General features: G+C 39.7%; 1 protein-coding gene across 1 annotated transcript; it reads left to right on the top strand.

Moving 5' to 3' along the window:
* The first annotated feature begins 2,059 nt into the window (after positions 1 to 2,059).
* Positions 2,060 to 25,519, top strand: WDR44 (WD repeat domain 44). Its single transcript, XM_083884249.1, has 20 exons — positions 2,060 to 2,163; positions 8,554 to 8,587; positions 11,051 to 11,125; positions 11,637 to 12,279; positions 12,913 to 13,043; positions 13,140 to 13,232; positions 14,148 to 14,284; positions 15,308 to 15,391; positions 15,712 to 15,818; positions 16,796 to 16,947; positions 18,376 to 18,514; positions 18,610 to 18,674; positions 19,930 to 20,043; positions 20,832 to 20,954; positions 21,864 to 22,055; positions 22,219 to 22,320; positions 22,583 to 22,698; positions 23,141 to 23,268; positions 23,900 to 24,031; positions 24,462 to 25,519. The coding sequence occupies exons 1-20, from the start codon at positions 2,090 to 2,092 to the stop codon at positions 24,554 to 24,556; spliced, it is 2,736 nt and encodes a 911-aa protein (XP_083740375.1). The 5' UTR covers positions 2,060 to 2,089; the 3' UTR covers positions 24,557 to 25,519.

The following is a 25,519-nucleotide window of genomic DNA, read 5'->3' as shown; positions in this document are numbered from 1 at the left end:
GCTCTTTACAGTGGTGGCCATTGCAGTCCCCTCCAAGCCAACACACTCCACTTCCATGGCAAGGTGAGATAAGCCCTCACTGCCATCCTGGTGCTCATCCCTGCCTGCAGTCTGGGAAAGGGCTGCGCCTGTTCTGGGGAGAAAGCAACCAGGTTACTTGCAAAACACTAATTATGACCTTTATCTTCTATCTGGGGAAACTTTGTCCCCTGTTACACCCAATTGTCCTCTTGCTGATCTTTACGAGCAGTGCAGATAACAGCAGTCAGTCAGCCTGAAAACACTGCACAGCCCCAGCAACACCCTGCAGAGGCAGCAGGCAGCACAACTCCACCAGGAACAAGTCCTTGTTCTGGCTCTGCCTTGGCCAGTGGGTTTCCTGATGCTCAGATAACACATTAGTAGTCACTATTATGACTACTAATGTCTCCATGGATAAATCAGGCTGGGCTGCATCACTGTGGAGTTTTTGTTACAATCCTCCTGAATAGGGGCTCTCTCCACCTCCAAAAGCCACTCTGATGCAAAAAACAAGTGGGTTTGGAGTGAAAAGGTCAAGACCATTGCAGTAAAACTGAATTTTAATCATCATGTAAGACCTGACTAAATACCAAAACTGCGCTTTTTTCAGAATGTCCCTTAATTCTGCAATGACGTAATTTCCTCTGCCTAATAAAACATGAAGTCATGCAGCTGCTGTGAGTGACAAACTGATAAACAATTCAAGATGCTTTTCAATAGCATTTTTCTTCAGTTCCCAGAGCCATCTGCCTTCCCCAGCTAAGGTTACATCATTACTGACTTTAATAATTTACAGGCCATCCTACTTAAGCTAATGCAATTGTCGTGTTTGGCTGTCAGAGCAGAAACAGTGTGCAAAATGAATAAAATCAGCGATTTTCTGTACTAATTATTTATTCAAATTCTTCAACATTGAGAGGATAAGGTGTACGTTAGGCTCATTCTTCCTTATTTAAAAAAAAGGATCAGAAGAATTGCTCAGGCATTTCCAGTGTTTCCTTCCAAAAAAAATGCATCATCAGTGTGTCATCCCAGTACTTCTTGGTTTGGCTGAGGGGCATCATGATTTTTTAAGGGAACCAGAAAAAAATAATAGACAGAGAACTCCAGTTTGTGTCAGTGCTCTGTGCTTGCTAAAAGTCAGAAGAAGAGCTGTACCTGAGCTAAAAGAGATGGAGAGCAAAGGGGACAGTGCAGAGAATATGGAGGGAAACCTAAATTTATGCTCAGCCTGCCACTGTCATATGTATTGGTTAAGTGTTTTGGCTCAGGAACAGGCAGATATTGCTAAACAAATATTAAAAGCGATGCAGGTTTTAAAGGGAAGCCTCTTTCCCCTGGGAGTTACTGTTGATGGCTCATAATTAGATGGGAGGTCAAAACTGACCAGGAGATCGGATGATTTATGGAAGGAAAATAAGAGCAAAAACATACTCCCTATTATTTAATTCCTGCTGCCAGTTTCGAGCATTCATTACAGAAATTAATGAGAAAAAATTGTTTAGAAAGTTCCTATCATTTTGTCTGGTAGAGTATTTTAGTTCTCTATCACCGGATTTGTATCACAGAATCTTCTGGCTGGAAAAGACCTTGGTGGGGGTCAGGATCTTCTCCCAGGGGAACAGCAATAAGGGGACAAAGGGGACAAGGGGACAAAGTCCTAAGTTGCGACAGGGGAGGTTTAGGTTGGAATTTCTTCATAGAAATGGTGATTAGAGATTGGAAAAGGGCTGCCCTGGGAGGTGGCGGCGTCACCACCCCTGGAGGTGTTTAAGGAAAGACTGAACGTGGCACTCCGTGCCCTGATCTGGCTGACACGGTGTTGTTGGGCCATCAGTTGGACTCCACGACCTCATAGATCTTTTCCAACCTATTCTATCCGGTGATTTTGCCATCCTGCGGTTCCCTGAGGACCGAGGGGCGACCGCCTCCCCTCACCCGCCTCACCGCGGCCGCCAGGGGGCGTTGCAGGGCGGGGAGGGGGGCGTGGCCGGGCCGCTCTCGCGATACCCGCGCGGCGCCGCCCGGCCCGCGGTGCCCGGAGGTGGCGGCCCGGCCCGGCCCGGCCATGGCGTCCGACAGCGACACCGAGGAGTTCTACGATGCGCCCGAGGACGTGCATCCCGCGGGCTCCCCCGCGCCGTGAGTCCGCCCAGACCTGCCTTTCCCTCCCTTCCTTCTCCCAGCGCGGTCCCTGGGCAGCCCCCGGGGGTGTGGGGGAAGCGGGGCCGCGGCCCCGCCGAGGGATGAGGGTCCGCCCGGGGCGCGGAGGGTGTGGGGACCCAGCGGGGCCCGCTCGGGGTTCAGGGCTCGGGGCTCGGGGCTGGGGCGGACGGCAGTGGCCGGGAGAGGATGAGATCATTCCTGCCTTCCTGAGGCGGCAGCGGGTGTAGAGCCGGGAGGAGACGTGCGGAGATGGCAGCGGGATGGGCAGGAGAAATCCCTGAAATGAGATAAAAGTAACAGATTTTTCTGAGGAAGGAGAGGCCAGCGAGCTTGGACAGCAACAGGCAGCTGTTGCTGCGTGAGGAAACAACTTGTGGTGTGCTCTGTGGTGTGCTGTGTGGTCTGGTTTTAGAGGTGTCTTTAATACTTTTGCTGTTTTTCATGGGGATTGAACAAGAAGATCTCCACAGGTCCCTTCCCACCCCAATAAATCTGTGTTTCTGTGTCACTTTGATGCTTCCTGCCTTCAGCCAGCTGCTTCCAATAGCAAAGATTTGCCAGCGTTTTGTGAAGCAGATCCCGATGCTGCTGCCTGAGAACTAACCCTGACACCGTGTTGTTGGTGTCAGCCAAATCTGCTCCCTCTTGTTGTAAATCTCTCTTTCTCTGGTGGTGTGCTGGGCAGGTTATGGCTTGTGTCAGTTCTGGGTTTTGTGCAGCCTGAACCAAACCTCCGCATTATTTTACTCGTTAGGATGAGGTTTCACGTGGCTTGTTTACGGAGTAATGGATATGGATCGTGGGATCCGTGCGTTTGAAGCTTTAATAATGGACTGAGGAGCTTGTTTTAAGCTGCCACTCAGTGGTCACAGGATGCCGACGAGAAAGGAAAGACTCGATCTTTTCCCCTCACCTTCAGATCCTTTATTAAAGTTTTTCTGAACTTAGCTACTTAGCTGCTGCCTGGTGAAAAGCACATCTTAGCACACAGTTCTGCGAGATGTGACAAGCCAAATTCACAGTGCTTGTACTGAAATGAGGTTTTTTCTCCACCTGCTTACCCTCTTCTAGGAATAGTGATCGAACTCTTCTCTGCGTGGCATTAACTCAAAGTAAACAGCAGAAAGCTAGAAATAGCAGGAACTGTTCAGTAAGTTAAAGCAGCTGGAAGCTGTCAGGGTTGGGGCAGGAGAGGGTGAAGATGAGGGGTTTGTGTGGCTAGAGGCCACAGACAGGAAAGGGGAAGCAGACTGGGAGAGGTGAGCTATTAAATCTGCCCAACTGCACATCCACCTTTTGTCTGATGCAGATAATGCCACATGTGTCCTGCCTTTGCAGCTTTCCACCACCTGTATCTAAGCAGAACTTGTTAATATAAAGTCACTAGAAATTAAAGAGTCAGATGCTTTTAATTTCTCTATTCTGTGGAATTTGCTCTTCCATAAACCTGTATCAATGCACTGTTGACTCGAGTCAGTAGAATTCTGTGAGCCTGAGTCAAGTAAGGAGGTGACATTTGTGAGCTTAGTTTGCAGTACAGCTACTGGTCTGTCATTCAGCCTGTTGTTGAATCTAACAGTATTTGGACAGTGTTTTTTCCTTAAAATAAGAGAGCGAGATTTCATAAGAGCTCAGAATAAGAGATTGAGATTTCTCAAAGTAAGAGATTTGATATTTCATAAGAGCTAATTTCACAGAGGCATTGGACACTTCTAGGAAATAGGCTGCTATGTTATTTTGCACGTGTAATGATGTTGAGGTGGGACCACAAAAAAAGAAATCATAACCTTCTTGTTGCAGGGAAGGCAACTGAAAACAAGTACATGTTGCCCTCTGCAGTTTTCAGATGTTTCCTCCTGCATTCAGTGTTCTGTTGATCAGTAAAATCAGTGGGGAATCCTTTTTGGCAGCAATAGTTTGCAGCAAAGCAGTGTAGATATATTTGCCCTAATTTAAAATATGAGGTTTGTAGCTTCCTCCCTCCCTGGCCTTTGTTCTGTGTGGGGAAGTTTTAATAGCTGCTGATAGAGAAACTCCAAAAGCGGTGCCAAGTGTTCACGTCAGCTTGCTGACTTCTTTGCTGTTTGTTTGTTTTATTAATTGTCTGGTCTGGAAGAGTGGAGTTTTCAAGCTGGATTTAGGCTCCCAATTCCCACTGTTAGGTCATTAAATGACTGATGCTTGAGTCCCTCTGAAGGAAAGCACCATATCCTCATCCTCCAGTACATCTCTAACTGGTGCTTTTAAGAACTAAGTAGCAGAAATTACAGCACTTGATGCAAAGTGTTTCTTTCGGATTAGAATGGTCTGGGGTAGTGTTCCTGGGGTAGCACTTCTGGGGTGATGACTTCTCTAAGGTGAGGCATGTTTGGAGATGTTTTGAGACTACTGTGTCCCCTCTGGCGAGGCCTGTGTGCTTCCCTTCTGCTCTAGATCTTGCCTTTTATTTGTGATTCTGCTTTTGACAGGACATGTGGAGACTGTCCATCTGTTGGATAACTAAGTCCGAAGTAAAAAGGGAGAGGTAGTGTGACAGAAGATGCCCCTATTCAACCTCTGTCACTTGCTTTAAAAGCACTATAACCGTGGAATGATTTAGGAAAAGATGCTGAGATATAGAGGCCTGAACAGTCCCATGCAGGAGGATATCAGTTTTGAGAGAAGCAAAGTATGAAGTAAGGCATGCTTGGTTAGATGCAGGCATGTGACAGACCCTCTATATTTTATTTATAGGAAAAGCGATCCACCCACTCTGAAATCAAGAACTGCCAAACCTAATAGTTTGGACTTTATATGCCTAACAGTGGGGGGGCAAATTTATTCCTAGTATGCTTGTATCCTAAAAAATATTATGAGGAACCATATGAAAGAGATGGTGTAGGTAATGAGAAATGTCCTCTGGTACTTGTTTTAAATTCTTGGCTTGTAACTTTAGTAGTCCTGTCTTTTAGAACTTGCCTTGATGCTTTTCCTGAGGAATCTGTGTAGGAAGACAGGTAAGGTTATGTTGTGCCCATGTGGGAGAAGCTTAGAACAACTTTTGTGTCTGTGAGAGTATTTTAGGCAACGTGCAAAGCTGATTGTGGCAGCAAATAGGTGGAGTGTGAGGTGTTGGTTGTGTTCAGTGCTGCAGATGCATTTCTGCACTCAGAGTTTTCTGAGGCTTCTCTGGGGCAGCCCAGACCATGCACTGCAGCAGTGAATCTGTGTAGGTTTGAAGGTGTAGGTTTGAAGGCATGGAGAGCTGCAGCAGGAGTAATTAAAGCTTCTTAAAGCTTCCAGGGCAGCACAGGTCAGAGGGAATATCATGTGCAGGACAGTGGGGCACACAGTTCCTGGGCTGGCTGTTGAACCTGTATGTTCTGTGCAGGGCACAGCTGCTCTGTGTGCACTGCAAACCTCTTCCCATCTGCTTGCTAGCACACCTGTTGTATAACAATGTACATCCTCCCAGGAAGCCAGGCACGGTCGGTTTGGGATTTTCCCAAGGCCAGTATTCACATTGTTTTTTTGTTTGAAGGGCTGAACGTTTTGTTTTCTTTCACAAAACTTAACGCAGCTTGTTGAAAATGTGAAGCCTGCTTCAAACAGGTGCTGGGCTGGAGCTGTTTGACAGTGAGAATGGGAGCTTCCTGTGGTCTGGTCACTATCAGGATGAATTTGATGGGCGGGATAAACAATTTTTAAAGCGGTTCTCTGTGAGTTTATTTGACTTTCAGACTAATCAGACATCTGTTTATGCAAGTGAAATGGGATATTTCTTTGAATTGTGTTTAATCTTTGTAGATAACCTTGAATCCTTCCTTTGTTAAACTGGTGTAAAGTGGTATCATGTAAGATAATTTAGAAGTTGTGAAATGAGTCTAGAAGATGTGTTTGTATCAGTTTATAAATCCCACTTTTTAGTAAATGTTCATACAAGATTAGTTTTTGCCTTATGTTTTCTGTGGCATATGCCAATTTTCATGTGCTACCTGATCTTTCAAAGCCAAATCCATATTTAATCTTTGGGTTGATCTTATGTAAATATTTTCAGACACTTTTGCCACTTGTATATACTTTTTTTTTAAATGCAAGGATTTCATATTCCAGAGAATGAATAGGCTTAAAGTAAGATATTCCATGGAGAAGGTGGTTGGGAGGACAGGATCATTCCAGAGTCATGCTGAGCTACAAAAGGTTTCAGTTACTGAGCAGGCTGGCTTTGTGTAAATAAGCAGTAACTGCTCACAGCTCAGGGAGCAATGGTGCTGACAGACACACAGCTCAATCCTCTCAGGGAAGCCGCTGAACTTACCTGGCCAAATTACAAACTGATCTGAAAGTGGGGGTTTTGCCAAACGGTTGCAGAAGCTTTGCAGTATTTTAAAAGTATGTAAATTGCATGGTAAAGCTTCTCCTTAATTGTGTGTGTGGGCTATGTCAAGCTATCAGCGCGATGTTATGTTCTACACCTGCTAGCTCTACTGTAACCCTTATCACTCAAGCACCTTTTCCCCAAGGTAGCTGAGTAGCCTGAGAGTGGAAAGTAACATCTGGTTTTGTTTGAGCGCAGGTTTCCTGCGAAACTCATTAGCTAAAGAAGTGTGAAACAGTAGCGGTGTCTTTTGAACCTCCTGTTTTGTGTAACCAGTGTAGGAATGAGTTGCCTGTACCAGAAGTGAGGGGCTAATTAGTGGGAAGTGTCACAGCAGAAAACTGGAGTATCTATTTGCAGTTGAGGGATTTGTCTTATTTTGGTTGTTAAATCTAAGCAGTGTCTTGTAAAATAGGACCCTGTCTGAAGCCTAGGCATTAATCTTGTAATTATAAATATATTTCATTGTTAAAGTCATCTCATGGGTTTAATGAACTGTGACACATTTCTGCCACTCCTAAGGAAACCCAAGAGTTGATGGTGGAACTGAAAATGTTTCGGTAACCAGAAATCTCACACAGGCTGACGCCTTTCCCAGCAATGTATTTTGTGAGACAAAAAAATGTTCTTGTTTTTCTGGTCAAAATATTATTTTTTCTCTTTTTGCACGTCGGGGTTAGAGCTTTCCAGAAGGATTATACCTCAAAACAGTGTCACAGCTGTTGTGCACCTGAAGTTAGTATTTGGACAGAAGCATCTCAGTGTAACATGTTAAAGTAGCTGCAATGACAGAGTTTTTATGTACTTTCTGGTTTACTTAGCTCTGCTGTATAAATGGGATCTTTGCTTTTTGTGATTAAATGCTTCCAGATGGTAAAGAGAAGAGCTGAAATTCTTAAAAACCAGATGGAAATAGTTGTGGGTTTTTTCAGGAAGTACTGTTCCTTAGAACGATTTTGGAGGCAGGAGGGGCAGTTGAGCCTGAGATCTCAGTATCTATTGCTTGGTGCCAGGTGATACTTGGGGTTCAGTGTCACTGATCTTGGTAGTCAGCTGGGATATATGTGCAATCCAGGCAGTCCATTTGGTAGCAAGCTTTTAGGGAATTAATCTGTAACTTTGTCTCTGCTTCTGACTGCCAAACTGATAAAATCATATGACAATTCAGGGTGGAAGAAGCCTGGAAAAATCATCGAGTCCTTTCCTTTATGTGTCAGTAAGATTCTGTAGTCAGAGTAAGCAGTGTGACTCAATATTTAAATATCTTCCAGAATTCTGAAAGTCTTGTAGAAGATGTAAGTTCAGGATATAATAAAAGCTGACCATCCGCTAATTGAATTGACTTGACAAGAAGTAATTATTTGATACCATTCCCCTAAGATAGCTTGTTCTTTCATGTAATTAGTGTACCGAGGTGGTGTGTGAGTGGTTGCTAATGCAAAGTCACTGTTTCAAAGTGTGTATTTTGGAAAGTTGTGCTCACCGGTTCCTTCCTGTTTCAAAGTATTTTGTCTCTATTTATACCAAATGTCCTGGTTAGAAACAAGATCTTAGGTTTGCTACAGAGTCTCAAGGGCAGAGTGGCCGTGATAATGCCAGCTCTATAGATCAGGATTCAGGCACTTGATTTGCATTGTGGTTCTACTTTCTGAGAGTTTTTGTTTCTTTATTGGCCACCCAATGCTTGGCATACACATGCTAATTTTAAATTCTCTGTAATTCAAAATTATTTTAGTATTATACTTGGAGTAACATCTTTTTATTAGAAAAGGGTGAGAGAAAGGTGATTCGTAGAAGATTCTGGTGACAAACTCTCAGAGTTTGTAGAAGCTGTGGATCTGTGTGTGGTATAGAGTAGGGAACTTGTCTAGAAGTAATGTGAAAAACATTCACTTTGTTCCTCATCTTAATTATCAAGTATGCAGTTCCTGCAAAGGAAGGCTGTGTTATAGACTGTTTAAAACAAAGCTTACTGTTTTTGAACCCTGCCTATCTTCTCTTTCTAACAGGTCACCAACAAAAGTTGGAACCCATGTAGTAAAGGTGAGTTTCTTCTTAAAATCAATCAAGTGCTTGTTGATGAACACAGGGTTAAGTATTTCTACCTAAAGTAGATGTGCCCTGGCATCTGCACACAGAGGAAATTAGAGACTTTCTTTGTCGTAGGTAGCAATTGTGCTTGTCTTGAAATTCCAGGTTTCCTTTTATTTAGGGTATGTTGACAGTGTCGTGAAGCTCATTTTATTCTGAAATGTGTATGTGCAATTTAATTAAGCTGTGTGTGATTACTAAACTGCCCTCTTTCAGCTGATTTGTGAGTAGTAAACAAGTCTCTGCAGCCACCTGGGTTTTGGCCCTGATTTATACGAAATAGTTGATTGTGCTCTCTTCTGTCTCCAAAATAAGAAAAATCTTAATGTTTGTACTTCAGAAGCCTCCCCTCTAGGTTATGTGAAGATAAAACACTATATTTAGCTTAATGAGACAGCGTTGCCGCTTCCCACGCAGGTAATTGGTATTCTGTACATAGTGACAGCGCAGCTGAATCCAGCACACAGTGAATAGGTGAGGAGCTGGAACCTTGTGCAAATAACACTCATTTCCTGGTCTCAGAAGGGCCAAAGGTGGTGCTGTACAACACCACTCTGCCTAATGAAGGCTTGTAGTTCTGTCTGCAAAGTATTGGGAAATTCTGGTGGAGCAGTGTTTCTGAGCTGTCAGCAGTACTCTGCTCCAAATCAATAGTGTTTTAACAGTGATACAGTATCTTGCTGTATCTCTTAGGGAACAGGGCCTTACCCCCCATTTTGTGTTCCATTTAATAACCCTTTAATAATTAAATATTACATGTGTAAGCCTTTCAAGCAATGCTTTTTTATCATTCTCACTAAACTCTTTGCAATCAATGAACTTCAAAACTAGCTTTAATGTCCTTATGAATTATTAGCTATGAGCTGTTATTAGCTATTAGATTTTTTTAATTTTTTGAAATATCCTCCTAAATCTCTTGTTCAAAGCTAAATTTCTGAAGGTAGAAAAAGTAGTAGCTTCTCTGCTTGGTGTCCTATCAGTTCAGTGAATGTGTGACTAATGGTATCGTTTGTCTTGGAATGGGTAAGAAATATTTCCTAAGTCCAAAGTTTAATAGGTGTGTGAGTTTAATGTCAACAGAATTGGAAATTAATATAATGGGCTTCTGTAGGCACTGATTACACTTAAGTATTTAAGTCATCATACATTTGAAGATAGATTTTAATAATAAAGCAAAGTAGAGCTTGCATTTAGAGTAGAAAAACTTTGTTTTGCAGGAGGGGGAGGGAGTGGAGAGGGAAAAAGAATTTTTCTGTAATTGCAGCTGTCTTTGCACAATATGCCATTTCTTTAGGTCAGAACGTTCCAAGATGGATGTCAGCAAGAGTTTGGGGCAGAGAGGAGTTTCAAATCTAATATGTTAGGGTGCTCTACAGGCTCTGTTTGATTGTTTGAGAATCTAGACAAAGGACTAAGTCTAAGGAGAAATTTCTTAAATATCTGTACTAGACATGCACTCTAAATAAAAAAAACCAAGGACAAATGATTGAAAATACCCTGTTCTAGCTGGCTCTGCTTTGAGGGCTACTGGATCTCTGCAGATCCCTTCCAATGTCAAGGATTCTATCTGGTTGCACTTTAGATATTGCTGATATATGTGCTTATGGACAGTGTGATGTTGTGGCCTTTCATTGGGCTAGATGGCCTTTAAAGGTTTGGGGTTTTTTTCCCTAACCCAAACTCTTTAGGATTCTAATAATTCATGTAGAAGAGGAGGTGTATGATGAGGCTCTTACTGGTTTGTATCACCTGAGGTTAAAGCAGTATCCTATGGTAAAAATTACTTGTGTTTCTGAACCTAAAATTTTGCAGGAATTAATTAAAATGTTTACTCACAAATAGAATATTTTTAGTTCAGTTTATCTGGATTTTGGAACCATCTGCATGAAGATGACTGAAATATACAGTGTGCACTAGGAATAATTGTAGAGTGTAAGATTCCATGTTAGAACCTCTGAAGCATATTTGTGACCACGTGATAGAGCTGCCTGCCTCAATTTGGAAATTTCTAAATAGTTTCTGCTATATGAGGCTATTATACAGTTCTTGCATCCTTTCTTAAAAGCCAATAAAGAAAAGAAAAGAATATTTTAATATGGAATTTCCTTGCTGCAGATTATTACATGTGTTTGTTTCTATAAATGTCACACTGCTTTCAGTTTGATTTTAGTTGAGGTTGCAGCCTCTCATATACAAGTGCCAATTTTGTTGCATAGTGTGCAGCCTTTCTGTGCATGACTGACACACTACTCATGTGTACTGAGCATTACTGTTTAAACATCTGACAGCAGTAATGTGTGAAAATGTGGCAGATTTCTTGTCCTTTTTGCTATTTAATTTGTTGGAGCTGTATTTTTGTTAGAGCATCTTACTGAAGAAGTGAGTACCATCATCTTATGACTTTTTTTTCTGTAGGATGTGGACAATAAACTACACAAAGCTGGAAATGAAACATTTGTACGAGAAATGAAACAAGATGATTCAAAAGAGGTTAGTTAAATATTGCTTTGAGCTTCCTGGATCACACTAAAAATACTAAATAATTTGATGATCAGTATTCATTCTGAAACTACCATAGGTTAGAATTAGTTGTTAACCTTAATAAGAATGTTCCTCTTGAGGGTAAAAATCAGACTAAATGTTCTAAAAACATATTTAGGATTCACCAGTTTTATTTGTGTAACTCACAAATTCACCAGAATTATTTGTGTAATTTACAGGATCATATTTAGCAGTACACGAGAACTCTGAAGAGTGAACAGCTTTTGTTTCCTAACTTTCTCTCCAGTTGTATTAAAGAAGACTGGAAATTAGTTACTTTGTTTTATCTTTTGAATAAGACTATTTCTGCACCAAGGTTCTGGTCTTCTTTTAAAAGAAAATGTATTTTGTATATAAAACAACTCTTCAGTGGAAGAGTTCTTGTGCTGGCTGACTGGTTTGTGTACCCAAGAAGTGCCTGCTGGTGACTCGAGGAATTTTTTTTTGTTTGTTTCTCTAGATCATTGACAGTATTATAGAAGAAAGCCAGAAGGCCCAACAACTAGAGGATGATTCTTTAGCTTCCAGAGGGGATGAATTGACTGTTCCAACTTCAGATGCAAATGCTTGGATTTCTGGAGCAGGTATCATTAGTGATATCCCAGAAGTACTAGAGGCTAAAATACCGTTACCAGAAGACACTAAAGAACCAGAGGATCAAGGTGTGTGTAAGGATGCTGAATTGGAGTCTGGGAAGCTTTTGTTTAGTCCTGACCAACAAGAACCTGATCAACTAACAAAAGTAACAAACGCAACTGACCATAAAACCGATGAAACTGAAGCACAAGGAGAAACATCAAAAAAAGAGGACATAACAGACAAGAAAGAGGCAAACACTTTAGAAAAAGTGGCTTCAGATTTATCTACCAAAGACCTTTCCACAGCAGAATCCACAGCAGAAGAAATGCCCCCAGCCAAGCCGCCGAGGCAGCTGACTGTGGAGCCCGACATCGTTGCCAGCACAAAGAAGCCGGTGCCGGCCCGGCCACCGCCTCCCACTAACGTTCCTCCCCCCAGACCACCGCCCCCTGCACGGCCAGCTCCACCTCCCCGGAAGAAGAAGAGTGAACTGGATTTTGAACTGCAAAAACCTGTTTTAGAAGGCAAGTGCTCTGTTTTAGATGTTTTTAGATTGTTTTTTGTGTTTCGAGTTGAAGGGTCGTTCAGTGCTGTGATTTTAGTTTAGTTGATGGGTTAAAAATCCTTCAACAGCCTTAGCTTATTGCAGTGAAGTAATACCCTTCTGCTTTAGAAGTGTTCCTCATTCATAGACTTTCTTGTGAAGTAAGACTTCCTACTAAAATAGCAGTAGCTACAGCAAGGAGAAGTTGACTCATCAATCAATACATAAGCTAAAAAACAGTTACTTCAAATAAAATGTGTGTGGTCTGTATTTGGATAGATATGCAAATCAAGGTGTGGACTGAGGTCTTACAAAAATACATAATCTTGGGTTACTAGGAAAATGATTATTAAAAAGAAAATTAATAAAGCTTATTATTACTAGGGAAATTATTATTAAAAAGAAAATTAATAAAGCTTAAGAGGCCTAGGTGTGAAATCATGCCTGAACCTCCAACTGTATATGAAATACATAACTGTAAGTTAGATTTGGTGGCAATTCATCATTAAAAAATACCAAACTAGTCAGAAAGGGTGTTCAGTCCTGTAACTGATGTTAGGATTTGATGCCTATGGCTGGTGCTAGCTCTTATTTCTAATAAATCTCTTTTTAGTTTCCCGAGACAGCTTCACAGCTGGTGGTCTTTTAACTTCAAGTTCAGTGACAGAGGGTGTGCCCAAAGATTCTCAGCCTTCCTTGGATTTGGCCAGTGCAACTAGTGGAGATAAAATCGTTACTGCACAGGTATTGGGAAACAGTTGTACGTCTGATAACTGTAACATTTTCCATTGCTTCAGTGTGACAGCAGAGATAACGTAATCTGTGTCTGCACAATTTCAGGAGAATGGGAAAGCAGCTGACGGCCAAACAGCAAATGAAGTACTGGGACCACAAAGACCCAGGTCTAACTCTGGCAGAGAGCTCACAGATGAGGTATCAATCAATGGCTGTGGTTTGTACACGGTACACTTTGTGCTTGCCTGTTAAATGAATTGTTGTAGTCCCAGGTCACTCCTTGTTCTCTGCATCACTCCGTGCTGTGACCAGGAATGCAGCTGTCTTTGTCCACCTAGAACTTTGTGTCCCCTGAGTCATGTGTGGCATTAGCCTTTGGAAGTGTGAGTTGTAACAGACCTGTAAATGCCATCAAGTTTGTGCTGGTAGTTGTGCAGACACCTCAGAGAATTTTCATGGGAGGGAACACCAGCAAACCTGGCATTTTGTCAAGCGTTTAAAAGGGGAAAAAGTCAGCAGTAGGGAAATTATCTTCCTCATACGAAAAAATAGTTTCTTCAGTGAATAATTCCACTAATCCTGGTGATACTTGGCTTTTGTAAGTTTTCATTTGTGTCTATCACTGTATGGCTTTTTTTTAAACTGTTGATGCACTTGTGTAGGCATTCATGAGATACTCCAGATAAACCTTTTCTTTTTGTGTTGCTAGTCAGTTCAAAATTCCTTTCCTCTCTGTGTGTTAAGTTTTCCTTTGGCTAAACCTAAGATCCAGCAGCTGGAGTAGGAAAGGGGAAGACTGCAATGTCTTTTAATTACATAATATGTTTAATATTAGCATGAAAGGTGTCAGGCAGTGGTTGATGTCTTTATAGCTGCATTTTTGATGTATGAAATTGAAGTTTGTGATATGTAGCTGTTCATTTTTGTCTAGTGGTTGATAATGTTTGCACTAACACGCAAATTTAAACTTATTCTTTGTAAAATAAATATATAGCGAGCTACAGAACTTCGCATTAAAATAAGTAATTTGTAACTTTTGATGATTTCTCTTTTGCTCTAAGATTTCAAGTCTAATCAAGTTCTATTCATTTCACTTCTTATTTTTTTCCACAGGAAATTCTAGCAAGTGTAATGATAAAAAACCTTGATACTGGTGAAGAAATACCTCTGAGTCTGGCGGAAGAAAAGTTGCCAACAGGCATTAATCCCCTGACTTTGCATATCATGAGGAGAACTAAAGAATACGTCAGGTATGAATCATGAGAGCTTTCAGCTGATAAGATGCTGTTGCTCTCACAGTTTTTGCATAAATGGAAGCTGCTCATATGCAGGTAAAAGGAGTCCCAGTCCATCTGTTTGACTAATCTGAGCTAATTCCCAGTTCTCAATGAGCCAGGCTCCTTATTGACTTCTCTCAAGTTTACTAGAAGTTGCTGATATTGCTGGAACTTGACAAGCAAGTACATCTGAAAATCTACTGATCTCCAGTGAGCCTTTGATGTACTAAATGTCATTTCTGTGCTGAATTAAACAGTTTGTGTTCAAGTACTGGATGTTGTTCACGCCACCACCTCCTTTAGCTTTTTCAGTGTTTCATAGGAGACTGTTCCTCTGAAGATCTGTTGTCATTAGTAGAGCTGACTGCTTTGAGGTTTACCTGTTCTTAATAGAGCCTTAGATCCTTCTAATATGTAAAATAGGGTCTTTTTGCAATCCTTCATAGAAAAAGACATGTGCTTCTTGATCAAGAAATTGTGTCAGTCTAGATGTTCTTTTCAAAGGCCTACATTAATTAATACATCAGACAACTTCTAGGGGTTTTTTTTGCATTGGTGTATTATTGAAGCTCACTTCTCTAGAACTCTTTTGTGAAAAAACTTCTATTTCAGAATTAACAGCTATTAATTTAATTGATCTGTGGAAAGCAAGATATAAGAACAAAGTGGCATGTTACCTGCCTAGTAATTCAATGTATTTTAATTGAAATTGAAAGCTCTTAGCTTTCAAAGTGTTGCTATAAGCTTAGATTGGAAATTTATGGCAGGGAATAATATGTCTTTGACACCTGCAGAATGTCTGCAGCTTTAGTGTCAAGATACCTAAGAACTGAAAAACCTGTTTATTATGTGATTAAAATAATGTCCATGTTTTTCCAGTGTGTTACACAGAGGAATAAAGATGGATCCTAAAATGCAGAGCCTGCTTTACTAACGTTTCACTCAATTTGTATTCATTATGATATCCCATTAAACAGTCACTTCTGTATTTCCTAGTAATGATGCAGCACAGTCTGATGATGAAGACAAAATGCAGACACAGCAAACTGACACCGATGGAGGGAGGTTAAAACAAAAAACGTAAGATACTGTTTTATGTTTTTTCCTTTCCCTAGAAAGAAGAAACAGATTTTATTTTTCTAAGATGAAGCTTCCCTTCTGACTACTGAACAAGTTACCTTTTAAGTAATCACTTTACAAGTGATACCTGCTTTTACATAAGCCTGTAGCTCTGTGGTTGAACTGAAGATTGCATGACTGCTGTCAAATTTACTGCCTTTTTTAAGAAGCAGTGATGAAAAAAGATGAGATTGCATTAAAAATCAAAATTATTAATTCACAGTAGTAAAAAATGAGAGTTTTCCATTACTGTATGTTGAAAATGTACCCTTGCTTTTAAGGACTCAATTGAAAAAGTTCCTTGGCAAATCTGTAAAGAAAGCAAAGCACCTTGCTGAAGAATATGGTGAACGTGCTGTAAATAAGGTTAAGAGTGTTCGAGATGAAGGTAAATGACACTCAACCCTTTTTTTAATTTTTTTTTTAAATAGGATAGTCAGTTTATCCTTGTGCTTTTAGGAATCTGTGCTGGCAGGGGAACATACATTGCTGCATTCTACCACTGTTGTACAGTTGGTGGTATGATATTTTTAGAGTTGAACCTTGTACCTTAGACATTTTGAGACGACCAGGTTACAGGGATAATTCTTGTAAAGTAATAGTTGAGAGACTTCTTCAGCTAAACCAGCTTAATACTCTGATTTTTTGTTGTGCTGTTAGAAAGAGGTTTTGATATCAAAATGTAAACATTTCTGGAAAGTTACTCCAACAGAGGTAGTAGTGGTGATTATCTTACTACTTTAGTAAATCAGATTGTTTTATGGCAACCAATGCCACATTTAGAACTCTCATATAACTTAAGCTCCTGTTAGATTTCCCAGCTACAACTGAATTCTCCCCTTCTTATTTCATCAGTGTATCTTTCAGACAGACTTCTAGTGCTGCAGAAAGCTGGTGTAACCACAGCCTGAGATAAGTGCTGTGGAACTGCTGCACTTCAGTGTCTTGTGTTGCCACTGGCTGTTGGGCACAGCTCTTTTGCAATTCTTATACCTCATGGGCAAATCACCAGGCCATTGCAGTGCACTCAGAGAGAAAAAAACAATGTTCTCGTTTGCAGCACACATTAAACTGACAGAAATCACTTAGTGCAGGATCTGCTGAAGGCAAGAGGGGTGCCAAGAAAAGGGCACAACAAAAATTGATAGCACTTCTTATTGTTAGTGTTCTGTGTATGGATTCACTGTAGCCTAAAATTCATGTGGATGTATTTTTAGACTTTGATGCAATACTATTCTTACTTTGCTATAAGATCTTAAAATTGCCTGTAGAAATTGTCTAATTCAAGACTAATCTGCTACCAAAAGGTGTACTAAGATTAAATGGGTGCTGCAGTACATAGTGCTGAATTTATGTTCCTCTTAGTCTTTCACACAGATCAAGATGATCCCTCTTCCAGTGATGATGAAGGGATGCCCTATACAAGACCAGTTAAGTTCAAAGCAGCCCATGGCTTCAAGGGACCTTATGATTTTGAACAAATTAAAGTTGTTCAGGATCTCAGTGGAGAGCATATGGTAGGTCTCAATTTCCCTCTGTGGTTTTGCCGTATCTTCTTTAGCCTGAGATTCAACTTCTCATTTTCATCTACTTGCTGACCTCCAAAAATGACTGTCAGGTTTATTCTCTGTGAAAAACTTCATTCTGGAAAATAATAGTTGGGTAAAAAAAAAATAAAATTTAGCTGGTTTGACCAGAACTTCAGGGGGTAAAAAGCATGTAGATTCCCAGGCATCAGGGATTCTCTAGAGCTCCTCTTTTGAAGAGTTATGTGGGTATTTTGTTTTTTTGATTCCTGCAGTTACAACTTTAGGCTGAAATAGGCTCTTTTCTGTGACCAGTACTGAGCACAGAGCGGCAAGCTTGATGTGCTCAGCTGTAAATAAATTAGTCTATTAGACAAATGAATACAAGTATTGAACGGAAGTACTCAGTAGGTTTTGAAGGCATAAGTCAGGAGAGGTTAATGGAATGTGTGGATCAGAATGCTAAGGTGGGGAGAAACCAAGATAGGATATTTCCAGAGGTGCCTGTGGAGAATCACACAGAAAAATCACCTATTTATCACTGTTTGAAGTGTGCATGCTTCCTTATGGCATCTGGAATACATTCTAGTATTCCTGATTTCCCAAACTTCTGCTGACAGCAGCTGTCTGGCATTTGAAGCACTCCCTCATCTTTAAGTGTTGAGCTGAGGGTAGTGACCTACAGCAGTCATTACTGTAGGTCCAGAGATTCCAAGCTTGTCATCCACAACTGAACTTTCCATTCCTGCTGATAATCTGTGTTAGTTTCCATCATGCCAGTTTTTGACTTCTTAAACCTAGGAAATTCCTCCAAATTGGTGAAGCTTGCTGGAATGAAATGCCTAGCAGCTCTTTATTCAGCAGCAGGAGGAAATGGGATACTGCTTGTATGATTATGTTTTATTGGCTAGTAATTCTTTGGACTTTGCAATGGAGAAGGAATTGTTATCATCAGAGGCTTTGCAAAACCCTTGTCCCAGTTATGAATATAACAAATACATGTAGTACCCATTTTGGTTGCCAGCTGGTGTCACCAATCACAGTTTCTACTTAAAAAAAAAAAGCATGCAAACCTCAAGTGCAGCTACAAGAACTTGTCTGTTCTACAAAACAAACAGGAGGTTCTGAGTCCCTCGGACAACTGTACCAGTCTTATGTGGAATTCTGTGGTACTGCTGACCTTCTGTAACTCCTGTCTTGCAGTCATCTGCCCTGTGGGCTTTTTCTTTCTAACTGTTCTTTGCGTGTGTTGCACAATCCGCCAGTCTTAACAATTACTTATCAGTGTCTTGATCTGCAGTTTATTTTACTTGTGGTATTTTGTACGTCTGAAACCTTGTCAGTTGACATGGTAGAAAATCGTTTTGGTACACAGAAAAGCACTTTTTGTGACTTAAACAATCATCTCTGTTTTGACAGGGTGCTGTTTGGACAATGAAATTTTCTCACTGTGGTCGATTACTGGCATCTGCAGGGCAGGACAACGTAGTAAGGATATGGGTTTTAAAGAATGCCTTTGACTATTTCAATAACATGCGCATGAAGTACAACACAGAAGGTATCTCTCTGTGCATGGCTAGAGCTCTGAAACAGCAGAAATTCTGGGTATTTGGGAACTTGATGCTGACCACAGTATCTCTGTCTGTGTTCCAGGCCGTGTCTCCCCTTCTCCTTCTCAAGAGAGCCTGAATTCCTCCAAGTCTGATACTGATGCAGGGGTAGGTACACAAGTATTGGGAGTGGAAGAGATGATCTGGTTTGTAATCCCACATCTTCATTGTTGCTTTATCCAAACACACATCAAGGAGTTCTTGGCTTGTGTCTTTTTGTCAAACTGTCACATCCATAGATGTCTTCAATCAAATATGTTAATACATACAAGGGGTGCAAGCAAGGAAGCCCATCATTGAATTTAAAGCATTACAAAATCTGCATAGCTGTGCTGTGGCCTCCTCCCAGAGGAGATTGTTGAGTGAATTGCTAAGGAGAAAAACCCTACATCATTGAATTTCCTGTCTCAGTGTTTTATCTCTGACCATTACTTGTGGTTAGCATTTGGCTTGATGTTTGTTCTGAGGAGGGCCAGAGTGAGCAATGGGATTCTCAGAAGCATAATGATATCTGACACATTTAAATTTTTCACATCTGTGTGGAAAAAAATGGAACACGACTGAAGAAAAGTATTCAAACTTGAACTCTTACTTGTAGAGTTTCCAGTTACTGTAGTAAACCTTGCCATTAAAATTAATGTATTTAAGGTGGATGTTTTTTTCTATTTTTGGCTTCCAATAGTGTAAGAAACAGATGAAAAAATCAGGGTTTAAGTGAAGATCTTGGCAGTAGTGTCATTCAGTGTGTGTTGTTTTGGCGGAGGGGGAAGCAAGGAGGCCAGCAGTCATTCTTGAACTGATGTAAATGAGTGGGCTTGCTAAGCCACACACACTAGAGATGCTGTTTAGAGTGGTTGTTTTTTTTTGGTTTGGGTTGTTTTTTTTTTTTTTTCCTGTAGAGGTTTTGTACAGGAACTTGTAGGGCTTTTTAAAATTATTATTTTACACCTGTGAATTCTGAACTGGACTTTTAATAGGAGGTTGTCATTCATGATATGCGCTAGAAACTTGGAAATCTGAACTCACAGTTTATATTCTGAAATTGCATATTTTTAAGGTTGATTTACTTTGTTTCAAAAGCTTATTTTCAGGTGTTTGCCTAAATTCCTGTCAAACTGATCCCACTGAATAAGAGCTGAAAAATGGAAAATTTAGAACTTTCTAATTTTGCAATTTCAAGATGATGTTTCACAGCCTACTGTACTTGACATTTACTTTGATTGTTCATTAGTGCAATATTGTTTATTTTAAAGTAGTAAGAGTTGTTCAGACTGTTATTGTCCCTATACTTTTTTTAAGCAGTGCCTCACTGTTTATTTTTCCAGCTAATATTTGGTAATATTTCTGTACATTTCTCTGATAGATTTGCAGTGGAGTTGATGAAGACCCAGATGATAAAAATGCCCCGTTTCGTCAACGACCATTTTGCAAATACAAAGGCCACACAGCAGATCTTCTTGATCTTTCCTGGTCTAAGGTAAGGCACCTTAATAAAGCCTACACAATTCTTCTGTGTTTTTCTTGTTTCTATTGTCAGTTGCCACTGGAACCATACATTAAACAATATTAAATTATCCTTGAAGTCAAGAGTTTTGTATAGACAACGTTTATTCTAGTTGAAACAGTTGGAACAAAATTAGCGACCTTCTTGTCTTGTGTAATTAAGAGTGGTCTTTAAAAATCAAACAAGCCAGTAGCAATTATAGTTGTGTATTCAATGGAAGTAAATTATTTAAAGTGGGAGAATTTTCCATTGGAGCTGTGTGGTTTCTGTTTTATGGTGTGACTGCTTTTCTTGTTTTCAGTATACTTCACTTTTCATGCAAAGTGTACACGTTCTGAAGTTACTGAATACATACATCTATTTTGAAATTAGAGAATTACCTCATTTCACATCAGACTTATTCAGATAATTCTCCACATGGGAATGCAGTTGTACTTTTAGGAACACTGTCTGGTTGAAGCATCTCAGGCATCTATGAAGTCTGTCATGCCATTTCTTCTCTGAATACTTTAACTACATTCCAAGTATTCATTTTCACTGAGATTCTCCCAGAAAATTTTCTGTGACCAAGGGTCAGTGTACAGCTCTTAAGGAAAGCACCAATCAGTAACGGCAATTTGGATAAACCTTTTAGCTGAAAAGCTAAAATGTTGAATTTCATGGCAGAATAGAAGTTGGTAAGGCTCTGCCAATCAAATTGCTTCTGTATTTCCAGTTACTTTCGTGTCTCTTAATAATTATGGAATTCTCTTGTTTCACAGAATTACTTCTTACTTTCTTCTTCTATGGATAAAACTGTCAGATTATGGCACATATCAAGAAGAGAATGTCTTTGCTGTTTCCAGCATATAGACTTTGTCACTGCTATAGCTTTCCATCCAAGGGTAAGTGTAACTGCCCCCTTACTTCCAGAGAGGTAGAATTTAAAATTGCAACATTCCACACCTTTTTTTATTTATTTTAAGAAGCAAAATGATTGAATAATAGAGTTTGTGCTCTTCAAAAATATGTCTCTTGGATAATATTCCAGAACTTTGTGTTCATCTTCACTGAACTTCACTGGGACTGTGCATGGGGTTTAACCATGTGTACATGTGTAGTGGAAAGTGAATAATTATCTGTTGGCTGTACCATCACAGCTGGTATAGTGTAGAGTAACTTCGTGAAAAATTAGGATTTCCAGTGAGAGGTACTGTGATTAAATATTTGGGGAAAAAAAATCGTAATGAGTTTGAACAGATTGTCCAGAGACCACAGAATCCTTGAGAATTCTTAAAACTTGGCAGAATATAATCCACTACAGCCTGATTGAACTTTTGAAATTGTCCTTGCTACAAGCAACAGAAGTGAACCAGAGACCTCCAGAGATTACTTTCAGCTTATTTTTAATATTTTTTTAAAAAATACTATAATCAAGCTTCCTAATATTAATAAAACTCAAGGGGAAGAACAGTGTTTGTAAGTGTTCCCTGAACATACAGAGCTAGTAGATGTAAGGGAAACGGTGAAAGGGGCTTTCAACTGGCAAGGTGAGTGTTGAGAGGGTAGAAACTACCTGTGCTAACAGTGAGCAATTTTCTAACCAGAGATATAACTGCATGTATGTAATCTTGTCAAAAACCTGTAAGAATTTGAATTCCATTTGCCACCAGATTTCTTAAACATTATGATCAGCTCATCTGAGGGCTCTTTTTTGGGAGGCTCTGTAGAGGAGCTGTTTGGAAATGGGGTGGGAATGTTTTAAGGAAGGCAGAGACATACAAGGAGAGATTAAACTTTATGTGTGTTCTCAGGACGACAGGTACTTTTTAAGTGGTTCATTGGATGGAAAACTCCGACTCTGGAACATTCCTGACAAAAAAGTGGCATTGTGGAATGAAGTAGATGGCCAGACAAAATTGATCACAGCTGCCAACTTCTGTCAGAATGGCAAATACGCAGTCATAGGCACCTACGATGGAAGATGCATCTTTTATGATACAGAGGTAAAAAAACTTTGAGACTGTGGATTTTTTTAGTGTTAAATAACAAACAGATTTAGAAGTCATGGGTATTTAAATGCCAAAAAACAAACCTGTTAGAGCTTGAAGCAAACTAGCGTTTTTACACAATTGTTTCAAATTGGAACACATTTTGATGTCTTTTCAGCACTTGAAGTATCACACACAAATACATGTTCGTTCTACCAGAGGTCGGAATAGAGTTGGAAGAAAAATTACTGGCATTGAACCTTTGCCAGGAGAAAATAAGGTACTACCTTTCAGTGTAGCTTTGACCCAGTACTGAATTCTGATATTTGTATCTAATGCTTAGTAAGTTTGTGCCAAATCTTTTAACACTACTAAAATGAGCCTTACTCTTTGCTGATTTAGGCTGATACCATACTAAATAGTGGTAAAATAAAATATGTATTCTCTCAATGATATTACGCTCTGATTAATGTGCAGGTGAAAAAAAATGGTTACAGATGGCTAATTGTTTCTATTCTTAAACTTATTTATTTCTTTTCTAGATACTAGTGACATCAAATGATTCCAGAATCAGATTGTATGACCTAAGAGATCTGTCTCTATCTATGAAGTACAAAGGTTATGTCAACAGCAGCAGCCAAATCAAAGCCAGCTTTAGGTAAGACAGTATTGTAACAATCGAGTTGTTGGATTTGGGAAATGCTGTGGCTGAAGTACAGAGGGTTTTGTTTAAATAATCTACATTGGCATGAAACTAGGCCTCTGAAATGTCACTTGGCATGGAATACAAAGATAGAAAAAGGCTTTGGTCAAGAGTGATGAGCTGGGAGCTCCTGTGGATGAGTGAATGCAGTTGCATCCTGTGGACAGTAGGATGTGTGTCCATTACTGTTGCTGTGAATGCAGGAACTGAGGTTGGATAGGATCTTGGGAGATCACCTGGCTCAGTCCCCTTGCTCCAGATAAATTTCCCAGATTAAATCATCTCTACTTACTGGGGTGTAGCCCAGTTAGTGTCAAGAGTTTAGAGATGCAGAGCTACTGTAATGCATGCCTGAACAGCTAAGAAAAATAATATATTTCCTTCTTTAAATTTTCAGTCATGACTTTACCTACATTGTAAGTGGTTCAGAAGATAAATATGTCTACATTTGGAGTACATACCATGACCTGAGCAAGTTTACATCTGTAAGAAGAGACCGAAATGACTTCTGGGAAGGCATTAAAGGTAAAAAACAGCTTTTGATCTTCATTTTATCAAAACTCATATGATTTGAAAATTGAAGTATTTTATTTGCTATGCATTTAGTGTGAACAAATTCTTAGCAGGATGCATTGTAATTGGTGGCTTGTCAGGAATCCTTGTTCACAGGAGACTCTTTGGGATGGCAAGAGGCAGAGTAGCTTAGAGTTTGTTCAGCTTCAGTAAGAGATTCGGAATTCATGTAACGTTTTGCTGGCTGATTGTAGAAATCAAAATAATTATCAACCCATAATCCTTTATGGAAAAGTGACCTTGAGAACAAATGCAAGCTTTTTCTCTTTCATAGCAGGCTAAAAACAAAAATGGGTGGGGAAAAAAGCAACTTTTTAATCTGCTTCACAGTTTTTGGGAAATGTGGGCCATGTTTGTATCAAATGTGTTTTGGACCTCTTGCCAGTTAGTTTTGGGCACTTAGAGCACCTGCTGAATTCCCTAACATTATAAAACTATGACAGTTGTTCCTTGAATTCTGAGTTAATCTGATTCCACTAGCACTGAGATTCTTGTATATTTACTAGAACCTTATGCCTGCTATTCTTGTAAAATTAACAAGTTCTTGAAACAAGCTAATCAAAATTGGATTCTCTTTCTGAAGCGCACAATGCAGTTGTCACCTCTGCGATCTTTGCTCCGAATCCTGGTTTGATGGTGTCACTGGAAACTTCTGAAAAGCAAGAAGCTGAAAATAAGGGAGAAGATTGTGAGATATCAGACACCATACCCTCTGGTAAGTGTTTAAGATGAACTCTGCTTGGTACCGTGGTATGAGCAGGAAAAATATTATGAATACTTTCAGTCTGGGGTTTCCTGAGAAGAAAAGTCCTTGCAGTGTCATGGGTATATATTCCATCATAGCATTCCACCTTGAACATTTTGGCAGCTGTTGCATTCTTAAAAGCTAAGGATGTGAGATGAGGGGTACGGTTGTCATTCTAAGTACTTTAGGATTATTCCTTTTATATTAGAGGTGTTAGGAAGTGGAGCTGCACCAACTATTAATTGAAAGGTTTCTTTCCTAGAAATTCAGATGTTTCTTGAAGTATTGGCTAGAAATCAGGAATATGATAAAGGAAGAATCACAGTGGTGTCATATTTTAATGAGAGTGTGATTTTAAATATTTTTAATGTACTAACAGTTTATTCTCTTTCTTGTTAAGGAGCTCTGAAGACAGATCACACAGAAGTGCTTTTATCAGCTGATTTTACTGGAGCAATTAAAGTCTTCATTAACAAAAAGAAATATGTATCTTAGTTGGTTTGCAACTGACAGCATAAAGCTATGGTACTGTGGGATTTAAATTCCATAACTAATGCAGGCAAAAGCAAAGTATCTAATATAATAATGTTACAGGCTGATTTATTTTAAAATCTTTATTTTAAGGCTACTCAAATATTGGATCCTTGGAAAGCAGTGTGCCTATTAACACCTGGGCTTGTAGGATAGAAAGGAATGTGTAAGAATAATCCTGCCAAACATTAGACTCTAAACTTTCTACAAACAGTTGTTTTGCAATGTCATTGTTAAGCTGCACAGGTTTCTGCACAAAGCAGTGTTCTCACGTGTGTGTGCCTTTTGGATATATGCACGGGTTGGAGCCTCTGTCAAAAGCATTTTAGTGGTGCTTGTGGCCACTAGATGTCAGGAACTGGAGTGGGAGGGGAAGGCTGGAAGAATGCTGAATAGTGTAGTCTAAACTTTGCACAAAATTGCGTTTGAGAAAGATCTTGAATTTGTAGTAGCTAATATTCAGAGTTTTAAGTTATGCAAGTTTTTGATGGGTCAGCAACCATGTGTAAATGTTTTTTATAAATTTCTCAACTTCGGGACGTGAATTTTTTTTTTTGTTGTCTTTTAATTGTTGTGGACTTTAGATTCCTTTCTTATATATAATTTTTTGCACACTGGAGCACAATACTTGTGTAAAGAATTCTCTCATTCCGTGTTCACGGGCACCAGGATATATTCACCTTCCAGATAAAATTAAGCTGCATTAGGAAGTTCTTATATTTTACACCTATGTAAAATAAAATGTTTACATTTTTTAAGCATTGTAGCTTAAAGTTTTAAGTTCTTCTTGTTTGTTTAGTGCCACTGAATTTTGAAAGTCTTTGTAAATATTCATATAAAACACCTATGAAGTAACATTCTGGGCATCATAACCCATGAAATGTTATTGATGGTCAAATGTTTCAGAGAACAAATGTATCATTAAAC

The sequence above is a fragment of the Zosterops lateralis genome, assembly GCF_965231275.1.
Source record: "Zosterops lateralis genome assembly, chromosome: Z".
In the NCBI taxonomy this organism is placed as follows: Eukaryota; Metazoa; Chordata; class Aves; order Passeriformes; family Zosteropidae; genus Zosterops; species Zosterops lateralis.
This window is presented reverse-complemented; position numbering and strand designations above follow the sequence as displayed.

What these genes read in the sequence shown, in the direction of transcription:
- WDR44 (XM_083884249.1), top strand. Translation starts at nt 2,090, where the DNA reads ATGGCGTCCGACAGCGACACCGAGGAGTTCTACGATGCGCCCGAGGAC. An exon ending in ATCTCAGTGGAGAGCATATG is followed by an intron (nt 16,948 to 18,375) that starts GTAGGTCTCAAT and finishes CTGTTTTGACAG; the next exon opens with GGTGCTGTTTGGACAATGAA. An exon ending in CTTTGCCAGGAGAAAATAAG is followed by an intron (nt 22,321 to 22,582) that starts GTACTACCTTTC and finishes TTTCTTTTCTAG; the next exon opens with ATACTAGTGACATCAAATGA.